The sequence below is a fragment of the Aotus nancymaae genome, unplaced genomic scaffold, assembly GCF_030222135.1.
Source record: "Aotus nancymaae isolate 86718 unplaced genomic scaffold, 86718_ANA_hifiasm-v0.15.2.pri h1tg000021l, whole genome shotgun sequence".
Classification (NCBI taxonomy): Eukaryota; Metazoa; Chordata; class Mammalia; order Primates; family Aotidae; genus Aotus; species Aotus nancymaae.
In genome coordinates, this window is record NW_026988433.1 from 16,129,571 (window position 1) to 16,143,710 (window position 14,140).

The 14,140-nt window shown below is 40.5% G+C and overlaps 1 protein-coding gene across 3 annotated transcripts in view; it reads right to left on the reverse strand.

Moving 5' to 3' along the window:
• The window catches only part of LOC105728572 (E3 ubiquitin-protein ligase RNFT2), a 292,363-nt gene that overhangs the window by 34,273 nt on the left and 243,950 nt on the right, over window positions 1-14,140 (reverse strand). For all 3 annotated transcript variants that reach the window (XM_012468997.2, XM_012468996.2, XM_012468998.2), the window contains 2 exons: window positions 9,873-10,069; window positions 6,721-6,927 (listed from right to left, as the gene is read on the reverse strand). In XM_012468997.2, the coding sequence (XP_012324420.2) occupies window positions 6,721-6,927; window positions 9,873-10,069 (404 nt within the window). The remainder of the gene's footprint in view (window positions 1-6,720; window positions 6,928-9,872; window positions 10,070-14,140) is intronic.

Consider the following 14,140-nt stretch of genomic DNA (forward strand, 5'->3'; position numbering starts at 1 on the left):
AAAAGTAAAAGACCTTCAAGCAGCCCTTCTTCCTACATACAACTTACCCAGCAAGACATAGGAACGATGAAAACATACCAAACGCTGCCTGCCCAGTACTTTCTACCAGCAATAGGCAGAGCTATTAGGAACTCTTGGGCAATGCTTAGAGAAGAAATGATAGAACAGTGGATTCCTCAGTCCATTTCAGATGCCCTCAGCAACTCAGAATCCTCCAGTGGATTGGCTCAACACAACTCCACAGCCAAAAGGTTTAAACCACCTACGTTGCTTAAAGAATCCAGAAATGTGGTTCAGGACAGGAGCCCAAATGTCATGTGTTCAACCCTCCTCATTTTACAGAAGAGAAAAGGGGCAGGTCAGTTTAAAAGAATTGTGGGCTCTTCCTCAAATGGGCCCCGAATAAGCCCAGAAGGGGAGTGTATCAGTGGATGCTGCAGCTGTTTCTTTCCACCATGACACCGGCCTCACACGGCTGTCAGTCATGCTGCACTGATTCTAGGTGAAGTTGTGTGTTCCAGTCATTCACTCTAAAAGTAGAGAGCTGAAAAAGAATTTAAATGAAGGGCAGGACCAGTTAGATCTCTGTATATCCCCCTAGCCTCATTTTTTGTAGTTGTTCTGTAAAGCCTATCAGAGAAAAGCCGTCAAAGAACCACTAGGGGAATGGGATGCCCTGCCATCTACCACTGCCCAAGGTACAACTTCTGTGGAGGGCAATGTCTATCTAAATTATGGAGGCACAGGTCCCTCTGACCCGCACGTCTCCTTGAAGGAACTGATCCTACAAATACATTCATGTGGACCAAGTGTTGTTTATAATAGCAAAACACCAGGAGCAATTTGTCATCCATCCATAGGGAGCTAGCAAATTAATTAAAGCACATCCACAAAGTATATCATAAAGTAAAAAATCAAAACCAAAACACCAAAAAGTTATTTGTTATGTCATAGAAATGATCTCCAAGAGATTCTGTTGCAGGAAAAAGCAAGGTGCAGAACAATAATGTAGCACTTTACGATCTTCATTTTTTAAATGGGGGTTGAGACCACATATGGCAATTTGATTATAAGTGCATAAACTGTCTCAGGAAGAATGCACAAGAAACCGGGAACACTGGCTTGTCTCTACATAGAGGAACTGGGTGGCAGGTTGGAGGAAGTGGGAAGGAATCCTCCTACCACACACCCTTCATTCCTATCTTTTGATTCCTGAATTAGATGAATGCATTACCCCATTAAAAAAATACTTTACTTTAGATGTTTAAAAATCTGTGTTTGCTTTTCTGTTCCACTGATCTACGTATCTACTTTTATGCCAGTACCATGCTGTTTTGATTATTATAGGCTTGTAGTATAATTTGAAGTCAGGTAATGGGATGCTTCTAGATTTGTTCCTTTTTCTTAGGGTTGCTTTGGCTATTGGGCACTTTTTGGTTCCATATGAATTTTAGGATTGTTCTTAAACATACACAGAGGAAGGGACACCCAATTCAGTAAATGGTGCTGGGAAAATTGGATAACCACATGTAGAAAAATAAAACTGGATACCTATCTCTCACCATATGTAAAAATTAACCAAGATAGATTAAAGATTTAAATCTAAGACTTGAAACCATAAAAATTATAGAAGAAAACATAGGAAAGACTCTTTTGAACACAGGCCTAGACAAATAATTTATGTCTAAAATCCCAAAAGCAAATGTAACAAAACAAATAAATGGCACCTAATTAAGCTAAAAAGTTTCTGCACAGCAAAAGAAATAATCAACAGAGTAAACAGACAATCCACACAACAGGAGAAAATATTTGCAAACTATATATCCAACAAAGACTAATATCCAGAATATACTAGAAACTCAAACAAATCAGCAGGAAAAAAAACAAAAACAAACAAATAATCCCATTAAAAAGCAAGCAAATGACATGAACAGATATTTCTCAAAAGAACATATACAAATTGCCAACAAACATAAGAGACAATGCTCAACATCACTAATCTTCAGGGAAATGCAAATTAAAACCACAATGAGATGCTACCTTATCCCAGCAAGAAAGGCCATTATTAAAAAGTCAAAAAAAACAGGCCAGGTGAGGTGGCTCATGCCTGTAGTTCCAGCACTTTGGGAGGCGGAGGTGGGCGGATCACGAGGTCAGGAGTTTGAGACCAGCCTGGCCAACATGGTGAAACCCCTTTTCTACTAAAAATACAAAAATTAGCTGGGTGTAGTGGCACGCACCTGTAATCCCATCTACTTGGGAGGCTGAGGCAGGAGAATCTCTTGAACCCAGGCAGCAGAGGTTGCAGTGAGCCAAGATCGCACCACTGCATTCCAGCCTAGGTGACAGAGCAAGACTCTGTCTCAAACAAACAAACAAACAAAAACCAATAGTGTGGATGTGGTGAAAAGGGAATGCTTATACACTGCTGGTAGGAATGTAAATTAGTACAATCTCTATGGAAAACAGCATGGAGATTTCTCAGATAACTAAAAGGAGATCTGCCGTTCGATCAAGCAATCCTACTACTGGTTATCTACCCAAAGGAAAACAAGTCATTATATAAAAAAGACACCTGCACGCATATGTTTATTGCAGCACAAATCACAATTGCAAAGATATGGAACCAACCTAAGTGCCCATCAACCAATGAGTGGATACAGAAAATGTGATTTATGTATATATATACACACATATATGTATATGTATATATATACGTATACATGTGTATGTACATATGTGTGTATATACATATATATACACATACATACATACCATGGAATAATAATCATAAAAAGGAATAAAATAATGTCCTTGGTAACAACTTGGGTGGAACTGGAGGCCATTATCCTAAGTGAAGCAACTTAAGAATGGAAAACTAAATACCGCATGTTCTCACTTATAAGTGGGAGCTAAGCTATGGGTGTGCAAAGGCACAGAATGGTGTTGGAGGACACTGGAGACTCAGAAGGGTACTGGGTACAATGTGTACTATTCAGGTGACAGGTACACTAAAAGCCCAAGCTTCACCACTATACAGTTCATCCATGTAACCAAAAACCATTTCTACACCACTACAGCTACTGAAATAAAAAGATTTTAATTAAAAAAAAATCTGATCTTCCAAAAAAGGGCAAAAATACATATTTGCTATTTTTTTCTATGTCTTTATGTGGCCCAAAACATCACTGGTAAACCCAGGTGCGGCCCCTAACTCCAACGTCTGAAACTCAAGTCTGAGAGCCCCTGAGCCACAGGCAAATCAAGATGTTGCCGGGCACTGACTGTCTGATCCCTTCCTACCTGAGCTGGAGGTGACTGATCAGCCAGCTACATTCGAAGGCTTTTTTTTAAAAAAGGATTAAATAGATAAGCTTTTGCTAAATTACTCAGCTTTGTTTCCTTAGAAAACTATGTTTATTAACAGAGCTAGGTTCCTTGACAAGCACCAGTTTGCTGAAATCTGTGTGTAATGCTGTTTTAACATCCCAATGCCAGGAACACTACTGGTGCTCAGTATTTGTGATGAATACACAATGGGCTGGCTAGCCAGATATAGGAATGGGTGGATTTGAGCCATTATTACTCCATGCTCATGCAGCTGAGATGCCTATAACATGCTAATGCAGGCATCATACAGTGTGAGAATATTCTCCAACTAAACAAAATAATGCCTTGGAATACTTCAACAGGTTGGGGAGCTTTGAGTTCTGACTCAAAGTCAATTTCAACATTTGGACTTCACTCTCCGCTTTTATCACAGTTAATCAATAATGAACTATACCTAAACCCCAGTTTTGTATCAGGTACAAACAAATATAAACCAAATACTCTGCTCTCATAAAACCTTCATCTGAATCCTAGATATACAGGCCAGAGGCACAGACACAAACCTTCGTGTGGACATAGCTCCAGGCAAACTCCACTGCTAATAGTCTCACACCAGCCTAATAAAACGTGCTGGGACACAGGCTGCCACCAGGCTGAAGCACAGACATGGCCAAAGCATGGTATTCACAAGCAGAGTGACACCAAGCCTCGCACATGAGACTATCTGGGAAGTACGACATCACATTATGGCACAGCAGGATGATACTAAAACCTCACAGAGTCACCCATGGCATGATTTAATTCACACAGAGCTGTTATATGACAATTATGTTTCTTAAAAATGCAAGTTTTTCTGAGAAAGCAGAAAATCCATTAAGCACAATCAGATGGAAAGTCTCATCTCTGTAAAAATAAGCAAAGTTACACAAACGAAGCCTGGCGTTCCTCTTACTTTTGAGTGGGTGGCATCCCTGTTGGAGAAACATCTCAACACAAAGTCACCACCAGCACTACTAACAAGCAGCCATTCACCCACACGAGTGTTTGGAGGGCTGGTACTGTGCTCACAAAATATTTGGATGACTAAATGCTACTGTCAGCCTCCAAAGAGACACTTAGAAACATTCTTGTAGCAAATTTATTTCCACTCCTAATTTTAAAACACCAATGAGAACACCAGCTAACAAGACATTTGAGAAACTATACTTTTTCTTTTTTCTTTTCTTTTGGTAGAGACAGGGTCTTGATACATTGTCCAGGCTGGTCTCAAACTCCCAGCCGCAAGCTATCCTCCTGACTTGGCCTCCCAAAGTGCTGGGATTATAGGTGTGAGCCACCATGCCCGGCCAGGGACTATACATTTTTAATCAAGGATTTTCACAAAATTAATGTATTAATCAGCTGATTCTTACAGTTAATGCTTTCAGTTGGGTTGGAAATTTTGACAGGAATCAAAATAACCCCATGGCCTTACATCTGTATCTGAAGGAGCCTTGTGCCAAACTGTCCCGTTAAGTAGTTTCTCAAATGTATCCTTACAACTGTATCACCACAGGAATAAATCCATTCAGATAAGTCAAAGAGAAAAAGAACCTACCAGATAAAACATTTATAAAAAGTATGAAAAATTTAAACCAGACTAGTACTGATTATAACTATCACCTCACTACACTGAGAGCTCTAAAAATAAATGAGATAACAAAAATTTGAAAGCAGACCAGATGGAAAATTAGAAAGCAAACAGTCTCTCCTCTCTCAACAAATGAGCTCACCAGGGATGGGAAAAGAAAGTTTTTTCAGAGCATGAGAAAGGAAACTGCCTTAGGAAACCAATTCCTGCTCCCTCCCCACTTCCTAGGAAGACAAAACTCAGGAGTTATATCATGACACACCTTCCAGCTCGGACACAACGGCGATGCCCCAACCAAACTGCACATAAAGTTTGCAGCACAAAGGGAGCGCCTTTTCACAGTGAGATTACAGGGTGCCACATGTATTTTCTACTGCTTCATCTGTCTTCCTGGATGAAGAATATATCACTGGGGTCCAACATGCTTCCATTCTTGACCATTTGCTAGGTTGCAAAGCCAATGACACCTACATAAATGAGATTTGACCTTACAAGTCACATACGTGGAGGAAATAAGATGTCAGAATAGGCACCACCAGAGGCAGGAATTGAACTATGGGTGGTAGGAATAACGAGAGGCTCAGGAGCTAACAGGTCATTGGCTCTCATGTACCAGGCACCGGAATCAAACTATGGGTGGTGAGAGAGAACAGGAGGCTCAGGAGCTAACGGGTCGTTAGCACTCATGTGCCAGGCACCATGCCTCAAGCTCTTCATTTAATCCTACAACTCTAAGAAGCAGGCACTATTATGAACTCCATTTTACAAATGAGGAAACTGAGGCATAAAGAGGGTTAAGGAACCTACTAACAGTCACACAGGGTCTGCTGGCCCAGACACGTTCTTTCCCAGGAATCCCACCAACTGCCAGAAAGGGTCGGGAGCAGGCAAATTGGAAAAAAACACAAAATGAAATGAAAACTTTCTATCTCCCCCCGGTCCCACTGGTAGGGAGAGTTCTATAAATCAGCTTTTAGACTAAGTATTTGGCCTACAGTCAGGATAGCAAGATGCTAGGGAGTGATAAAATTTAGTCATCACTCAAAGAATTTCCAATAAAAACCTGTCTTCCTGCTTCTGGCTCAAAGAATATCAGAAGGCACTTTTGTGCACTGTTGGTAAGAAAGTAAATCCTGATGCACTTTTTTAGAAAGGGCAATTTGGCGGTGTCCATCATTATCTCAAGTACACATCCTAGAGATGCACTATATATACCAGAACTTCTGCAGTTGCAATATGCATTGTAGCATTGCTTATAGCAGCCAAAACAGTGAAAGCAAGCTAGAGCTTGTGGGGGCAGACTGGCAAGTTCAGCCAGTGAGAGGCCTGGCTAAACAGGCTATAGACTAGTAGCACATGCTGGAATCCTAGGGAAAGCTTGGTAAAAGCTGACATGGAATACTCTCTCCAAGGCATATTATTGAGTAAAAAGACTGGGTACAGAACAGTATATATACTATGATCCCATCTCTACAACGATATGTCCTTAGTATACAAATGTACCTATATATGCATTCGATTTTCCTATATGGATACCTAAAAACTGTTAATAGTTTCTTCTGTGCAGCGAAGTTGGGGGAAGAGGGGAGAAAGGAAATGATTGCTTTTCATTTGTGATCCTTTTGAAGTTTCTAAATTTTTTGACCATGCTTACATATTGCCCTAATATATCTGGAAAAATATCAGAGAGCTTTAATTTTTCAATTTCCTTCTAAAAAATAAACGTGTTTTGTTAATTATATATTTTGCTAGTTGTGTACCTTGCTTCCTTCGTACACCCATCCCAGACCCTGTACACCAAAAGCAACTTGGTTGGCCGAGACATCTAGACATGTGACAGGCGGGCCGTGGGCGTAAAGGAGGGTTCTGGCGGAGTCTTCGGCTTTAAGCAGATACATCAGGTCTCCAGCAGCGGCTACTGCCACGGGGTACCTTCTGGTTTCTGGAACTATTTCAAGGTGCTGAACCTGGCAAAAGTAAGAGTTGTTTAGTCGTACAAATTCATCCTGTCTTGGTCAAAAATATGCAGTTCCTCCTACACATCAATGAGAAGACCAGCAACCCAACAGAAAAAGACGGCAAAGGAAACACTCACAGCAAATGAAACACAAACAGCTCTTACACAACTGGAAAGATGCTCAGTGTAAGAGAAACACAAGACACCCCTAAAAAGAGAAAATACACAATGAAAATTCATTGAAATATGATGCTTCAACTTTCATCTCCATAAAGATCAAGAAATCGGCTAACGCCCTGGGCTGGAAGTGAAGGAGGGGAAAATCACGTTTCTGGATCCCACTTACCGCTGGTGGGGACATAATCTTGTCCAATTTTCATCAAGGGAACTTTGGAAACTCTTATCAAAATGTCAAGTATGCATGCACTCCAAGCCAGGACATCCACTTTTAGAAGTTACTTACAAATAAACTCACACATATAAAAAATGATTATGTACAAGGTTATTCATGAACTGTAATACAATTGTGTCTTAGCTAAAAACTAGAAAAAACGGAAACACCCATTACTAAAGGACTAATTAAATAACTTAGTGTATCTATACACTGGAATACCATGCAGTCCTAGAGGGAAGCATGAAAACATTCTTTATAAAATGAAACAAATGGGATGATTCTCCAAGATAAGCTTAGAGGGTAAAGCAGGAAGCAAGATGAGTACGGCAACCCACCTGCTGACAAGTGTACAAGGCGGGGCGGAGAAAGCAGACCATGTGCTTGACTCACACATCCATAAATCTAACAATGGCTGCCTTCAAGGAGGGCAGTGGATTGTGGGATGGGGAGATTTCCCACCGTCAACTTTATTGTGTCTTTTAAATTCTGAACCATGAGGATGTAATAGCAATTCAAAAAATAAAAGGTTGGATTTTTTTTTTTTTTACAAGAAACTGCATAAATAAAATAAAATTCACTCAGTTCCAAATTCTCAAAAAAAGAATATTTTAACATTTGTGCCAAAATATGTGGCCAAAAGGTTAAAAACATCCAAGTTATCTGCTCTCTCCTGGTTTCAATGTCATCAGGGTCCACTCGGCCACCGGAGGGTAGGAAGGGCTCTACGTACACACGTTTTTCTACCCACTCCCCTCCCCAGTCCTGACTGTGTCACCACCAGCACTTTCTCTAATGTGCATGAGTCTGAGATGTACTTTTCAAGAATAATATTCTGTCCATCCACAGGCGGCCCATTTCTCCATGGTGCCGTTCACAACAGAATGTCCCCTCTGCGAGTAAATCACAAGAGGACACGTGGAAGGTGAGCCACACTGTGTAATTATGAAAATCCACAGTGTGAAAGGACAGCACTGCCCTGATCGTATGCCAAAGAGTTCAAAGCCGGCCTCCAGAATACCATCCAGAGGAGCCTGAGGGAGCATCAGCATCCGGGGGACACTGCTAATCCTCGGGCCGGCTTCACAAGCCGCAGGTCCACCGCAAAGGACAGCCGCTCGAGGCTAATATCACAGATCTGGGAACATTAACACTGCCATCCAGGGGCATATATGGAAGGGACAACACTGGCTCAGGTCTTCGGGCCAGAGGTGTCTTTTCCAAGGATATCCAGAGCATTTTGTGGCAACCCTCCACCCAAAGTGAAAAATAATTCCTAAAACGTGCATAAAACACACCTCAAACAATGGCTGCTTGCTTCCTCTCATGCCCCCAAATCATTTCTTATTTTCCTAATCTAGCCCTTTAACCGTATCTCCACGCTGGCTTTCTGACAGACCGTGAGGCTCAGATTGACAGTGGTGGTGCCATTTGCTGGGGGCTGTAAACTACTTCAAAAAGCTTCCAGTCTGTGCCAGGATGCCACCTTATTGCCAAGGCAGGATTTGCACTTTACAGAGAAACTGGCATCTTAAGGAAGTATCTAGGTCCATATAGTGATCACTGGTCTACAGTATTCTTTAATCACAGACTAAATAGTAAGCATTATGGAAGTTTTAAGAACAGAAATATACTTTCACATTTTTTTTCTAATGAGACCCAGATGACATGACAGCATCAGGCCACTTTGGGGAGCACTACTGCAGAGGCTCATGGAGGTGAAGTGGTGATGCCATGGCTTTTTAAGTTTAATTCTAGTCTAAGAAGATTTCCACCAGGGAAATAATAGGGAGGAATAGGATTGGTTCCAGGTCAGGCCATCAATTCATCACTCAGTGTTGGCTTTTCTGCTCACTTCTCTACCAGTGCCAAAATCAAGTTTGTTTAAATTAAAACCAAACTCAGAATAGACAGATTTGAGCACTTCCTTCTAGCACCAAATCACCTCCCACTCTACAAATATAGAGGTTCCTGTACAACTGAACTCAGAAATAAGCTCGACACAAAGAATTCTTAAGGCTGGCTGAGCTTCACACGTGACATCCTGGAACATGGCTACCCAATTAACACCGACTTGAATCTATCTTCACTCAAGTTACTTTTAACTTCAGGCAAGATAGTCTTGGGATGAAGAAAGCGTAGGAATGGAAACTTTCTTCCCATATGGACTGGGATAACACCACTGAACTCATTCTCACGTATATATTAGGTCAGAAACTGATCTTCGATTCCCAAGGGTGAGATTCCACAGTGTTAGTCTGAAGAAGGCCAAGGAACCAGTGATGAGCAGCTCTGGCCCTGAAGTCAGCCCTGAGGTTTGCATCACAACTTCTTAGCTCTGAGACCTGGGGCAAGTCAGTTCACTGCTCTAAGCCTCAAGTGGCTTCTCGGCAAACGGGGAAAATGCTACTATGTATTTTGTAAGGCTGTAGTTAGATTTATACATGTAAGGCCCATAGGAAGCTCTGAGTGAATGCGAGTTTGCCAACACTATTAGTACGTGCTTATATTAGACCCAGAGATTCTAAGACTAGGAGATAAAATGACCAGACTAAAAAGCTCACCAGTTTCGGAACTTCAAATTCCGCAGCTATCTGCCAGTACCCCTCCTCATTGGGGGATAACATCACGACGTCAAAAGCAGAAGCCGTGGCCACAGCTGCATCATCCTGGCTGAGGGCTAGTGCCTGTATTCTTGCATCGTGCTCAAAACGATGAATAGGGTACCTTCCAATTCTTAAATCCCAAATATTGAGAAACCCTGTGCAGCAAGAAACAACACAGGAAACAAGTTTACATTTGTTTAATATATTCAATTATTTTTAAAACATGCAATATAAAGGAAAATTTTTTAAAAGAGATATCTTAGAAATGAGACCCAGTTCTAAACATGAAATCATTTATGTTTCATATATACCTGATGCACATGGCCTGCAGGTAATTTTATACAATATTTTATTTTACTTTTTGTTAGAAACAATGTCTCACTCTGTCACCCAGGCTGGAGTGCAGTGGTGCTATCACAGCTCACTGCATTCTTGAACTGCTGGGCCTAAGTGATCCTCCTGCTTCGGCCTCCCAAATAGACAGGACTGTAGGTGCATGCCACCATGCCTGGCTAATTTTTAAGTCTTTATAGAGACAGGGTCTCACTATGTTGCCCAAGCTGGTTTTTTCTTTTTGAACTACTGGGGTCAAGCAATCCTCCTGCCTCTGCCTCCAATACTGCATTGTGTTAGAATCACACATATGAGCCAACATGTGTACCTACAATATTTTAAATAATTCCGTGCATGAAGCAAAGTTTCAGCTGTGTTTTGGCTACAAACCCATCACATGAAGTTAGGTGTGAAATTTTCCACATGTAGCATCATGTCAGTGCTTCAAAAGTTTCAAAGCATTTTGGATTTTTGGATTAGGGATGCTCAACCCGTATTTTACATCCTTTGTCACCCCCATTCTCCTAAAGCCTCTGTTAGCAGCAGCACTTTATTTTGCACAGTCCTAAAACATGTGCTTCCATATCCCACACTTGTCAAAAATGCCAATTTTCCACTCTTCTCCCAGCACCTTGAATGCTGCTACCCAGATTAATTCCTCTTTTGCACACTGGCCATGTCACCACCTTTCTCCAGGGTGGTTTGCAGACTGGTAGCATCAATACCACATGGCGACTTATTAGAAATGCAGACTGTCAGGCACCAGTCACACAAAGCGCTGAAGATGAACCATTCCTGTATTTCTACGCAGTCTATAGTTCCTGCTGTGGTATAAAACATATTTAATCTATCAATACTGCTAATTTCCCCTCTATTTCTCATCTGTAAATCCAGTCCTATTTCCTATAACTTCCTATTGTCTCGAACAGACCAAGCTTTTTGCTTTCCTTCTCTTGGCAGTGTCTTCCTATCTTTCTTTTTTCTTGCCTTCTACTTAGTCTTTAAACTGTAAATGCTTTGAGTTTAGGATCTTACTATAAAGGATCATTCAGCACTAAATAAATATAGAGAACTGGAAGGAAATAATACATTTGGGCTGCTTTGCCAGACTTTCAAACTGTCAGTAGGCTAAGTAAGCAATCATAAACAAAAGCAGAGCCTTTTCAAGCTAACTGTTGCTTTGCATCTGAAACAGTGTACTCTTTTCAGAATCATGATAAACTTGGGGGATAAGCAGATCACAAAAGGTTCCACAACACATTCCCCTGGCATTTGTTTGGGTAACTTTTTTCCATTCTGACTCAGAAGAGAAAACTATGCTGCAGAAAATGCCAGTGGCTCTACAGATCAGATAGGAGACAGGCTCTCCTGGATGTCTGGTCTTAACATGGGCTTCCTTCAAACACTTTGCACTGCATTTGTTTGCATTTGTTTTGAGACATCCCAACAGTAAAGAGAAATAAAAACTGCTATTTGCATAGAGCTTCTGTGTCTTCAGAGACTCACGTGTCTCCTCTCACTGAGCATTCACTTCCATCTTGGGAGGAGCACCATTTTACTCCTCTCCCGGAAAAGAAACAGAAGCACTGAGTGGTTAAACAACTTGGTCCAAAGCCACTTGGTATGTCATGAAGTTGGGCTGGAATTTAGCTAGAAAAGTGCAGGATGAGCGGCTGCATTGGTAAGTGAATAAAATAACTATGAGCTCAGTGAGTGACGTACACCATCAAACTCACCCTGGGTGCTGCCAAGCGTGGAAGCTATTTAACCACAGCTCACTCTAAGCACACATGGAGTTTATCTATAAACACATTTTTCATTATTAATCAAGTATTGGTTTTTCTGGCATCATTTTTCCAACAGAACTTTATGCAATAAAATGCCCTTCACCACAAGGTTGAGTTGCACAAAGCCATACCAAGTTTTGGGGAAAAAAAAATTCCAGGGTTCCATCAATTTAATGGTCAAATCTTTCTCTCCTGAAGGCCTGTTGTGTCATCATCTTTTTCAGTTTCCTCTACTTCAATAATAAAATGTCTCACTTGGTCAGATCCTCACTTGTCAGTGGGGCTATCACTTGCACAGGCCTTCTACATCATTTTTAGCTGCAAAAACATTTAGGATTGTTATGTCCACTTGATGAGTTGATTCTTTATCACAGGCAAAGTCCCTCTGTGTCCCTGGTTATTATCATCTTTGCTCTGAAATCCACATTGAGAGTGACATGGCCACTCCAGTTTTCTTTCGATTAGTGTTAGCATGCAGAATTTCTCCCATCTTTTCGCTTGTGTCTTTATCTATTTAAAAGAGATGACTTTTCTGCAGGGTTTCCGTAGACAGCTTATAGTTGGTCTTGCTTTTAATTGGGGTATTTAGATGATTTATATTTACTGTGATTACTGATAAGGTTGGGTTTAATCTACCATTTTGCCAATTTTAAAAATTCATCCCATCTGTTCTTTGCTCCCTTTTCTCCTCTTTCATTGCCTTTTTTATTTTTTGGATTATTTGTGATAACTGAATGTGTTTATTCCATTTTAATTCCTTTGTTGGCTTGTTAGCCAAAACTCTTCATTACGTTATTTTAGAGGTTGCTTTTTTATTTCAACATAAGTATTTATCAGTCTACCTGCAAGTAATACTTTATCACTTTACATGTTACATAAGAACTTTAGGTAGCGTGTAGTAGGTCATGACTATAATCCCAGCACTTTGGGAGGCTGAAATGGGCAGATCACTTGAGGTCAGGATTTCATAACCAGTCTGGCCAACATGATGAAAACCCTGTCTCTACTAAAAATACAAAAATTAGCCAGGTATGGTGGCAGGCACCTGTAATCCCAGCTACACAGGAGGTTGAGACACAAGAATCACTTCGACCTGCGAGGTGGAGGCTACAGTGAGCTGAGATCTTGCCACTGCACTCCAGCCTGGGTGACAGAGTAAGACTCTGTCTTAATTTAAAAAAACAAACAAACAAAACTTTACAGTAACATACTTCCATTTCTTCCCTTCTAGCCTTTGTGTATTATTGTCATACTTCTTATTTTTACATATGCTACAAACTTTTTATTTGTACATTTTGTAAACCTTACATACATTGTTATTACTTTTGCATAAACAGGCAATTATCTTTTAAAGATATTTAAATAATAAGAAAAAAAGCCATTTCCAGTTATCCACATAATTACCACTTACCACTTCTAGCTCTTTCACTGTCACTTTCAACATCACAAAGTCCTGCAGTTTGTACAAGGCTTGCAATGTCACTTTGAACTGTATTGTTGGATATCTGCCCCAAAAGCATATGGGCAGAGTGGGCAGGAATAGATACAGAAGCTAAGAGGGAGGAATGTTCGAGTGAAAGCTAATTTTATAAATGGTCACTTTATCAGTTTCTACAGTTTTATCATGGCTATTTTTATAATCTCAAAACTGTAAGGACTTGAGCAGTGAATAACTGAATTATAAGAATGCTCTATAATATTGTAGCTGATTATCATCCATGTTAACCAACATTTAGCCAAAAAGGAATCAATGCAATGATACATTCAACAGGTAGTTATGGAGCTCCCTGTTTTGTACCAAGGCACTATTCTAGGTACTGGGGATATCATAGTGAATAAGACAAAATAAAACAAGAAAAAGGTCCCTGACTGATGGAGCCAACATTTTAGTGACATGTAAGAATTGAAAGAATATGATACCTATTCTTACAAAACGCACACTGGAGAGAAACAAATATTTAACAACTAAAATGTAAAATAAAACACAATATCACAGAGAGATATATACAAAGCACAAAGGAGCAATGAACAAGCCTAACTTTTGGTCACGCTGTCATACTATTTTAAGACCCCAGAAAGGGGCAGCTAACTTCTCCAGATGTTTTA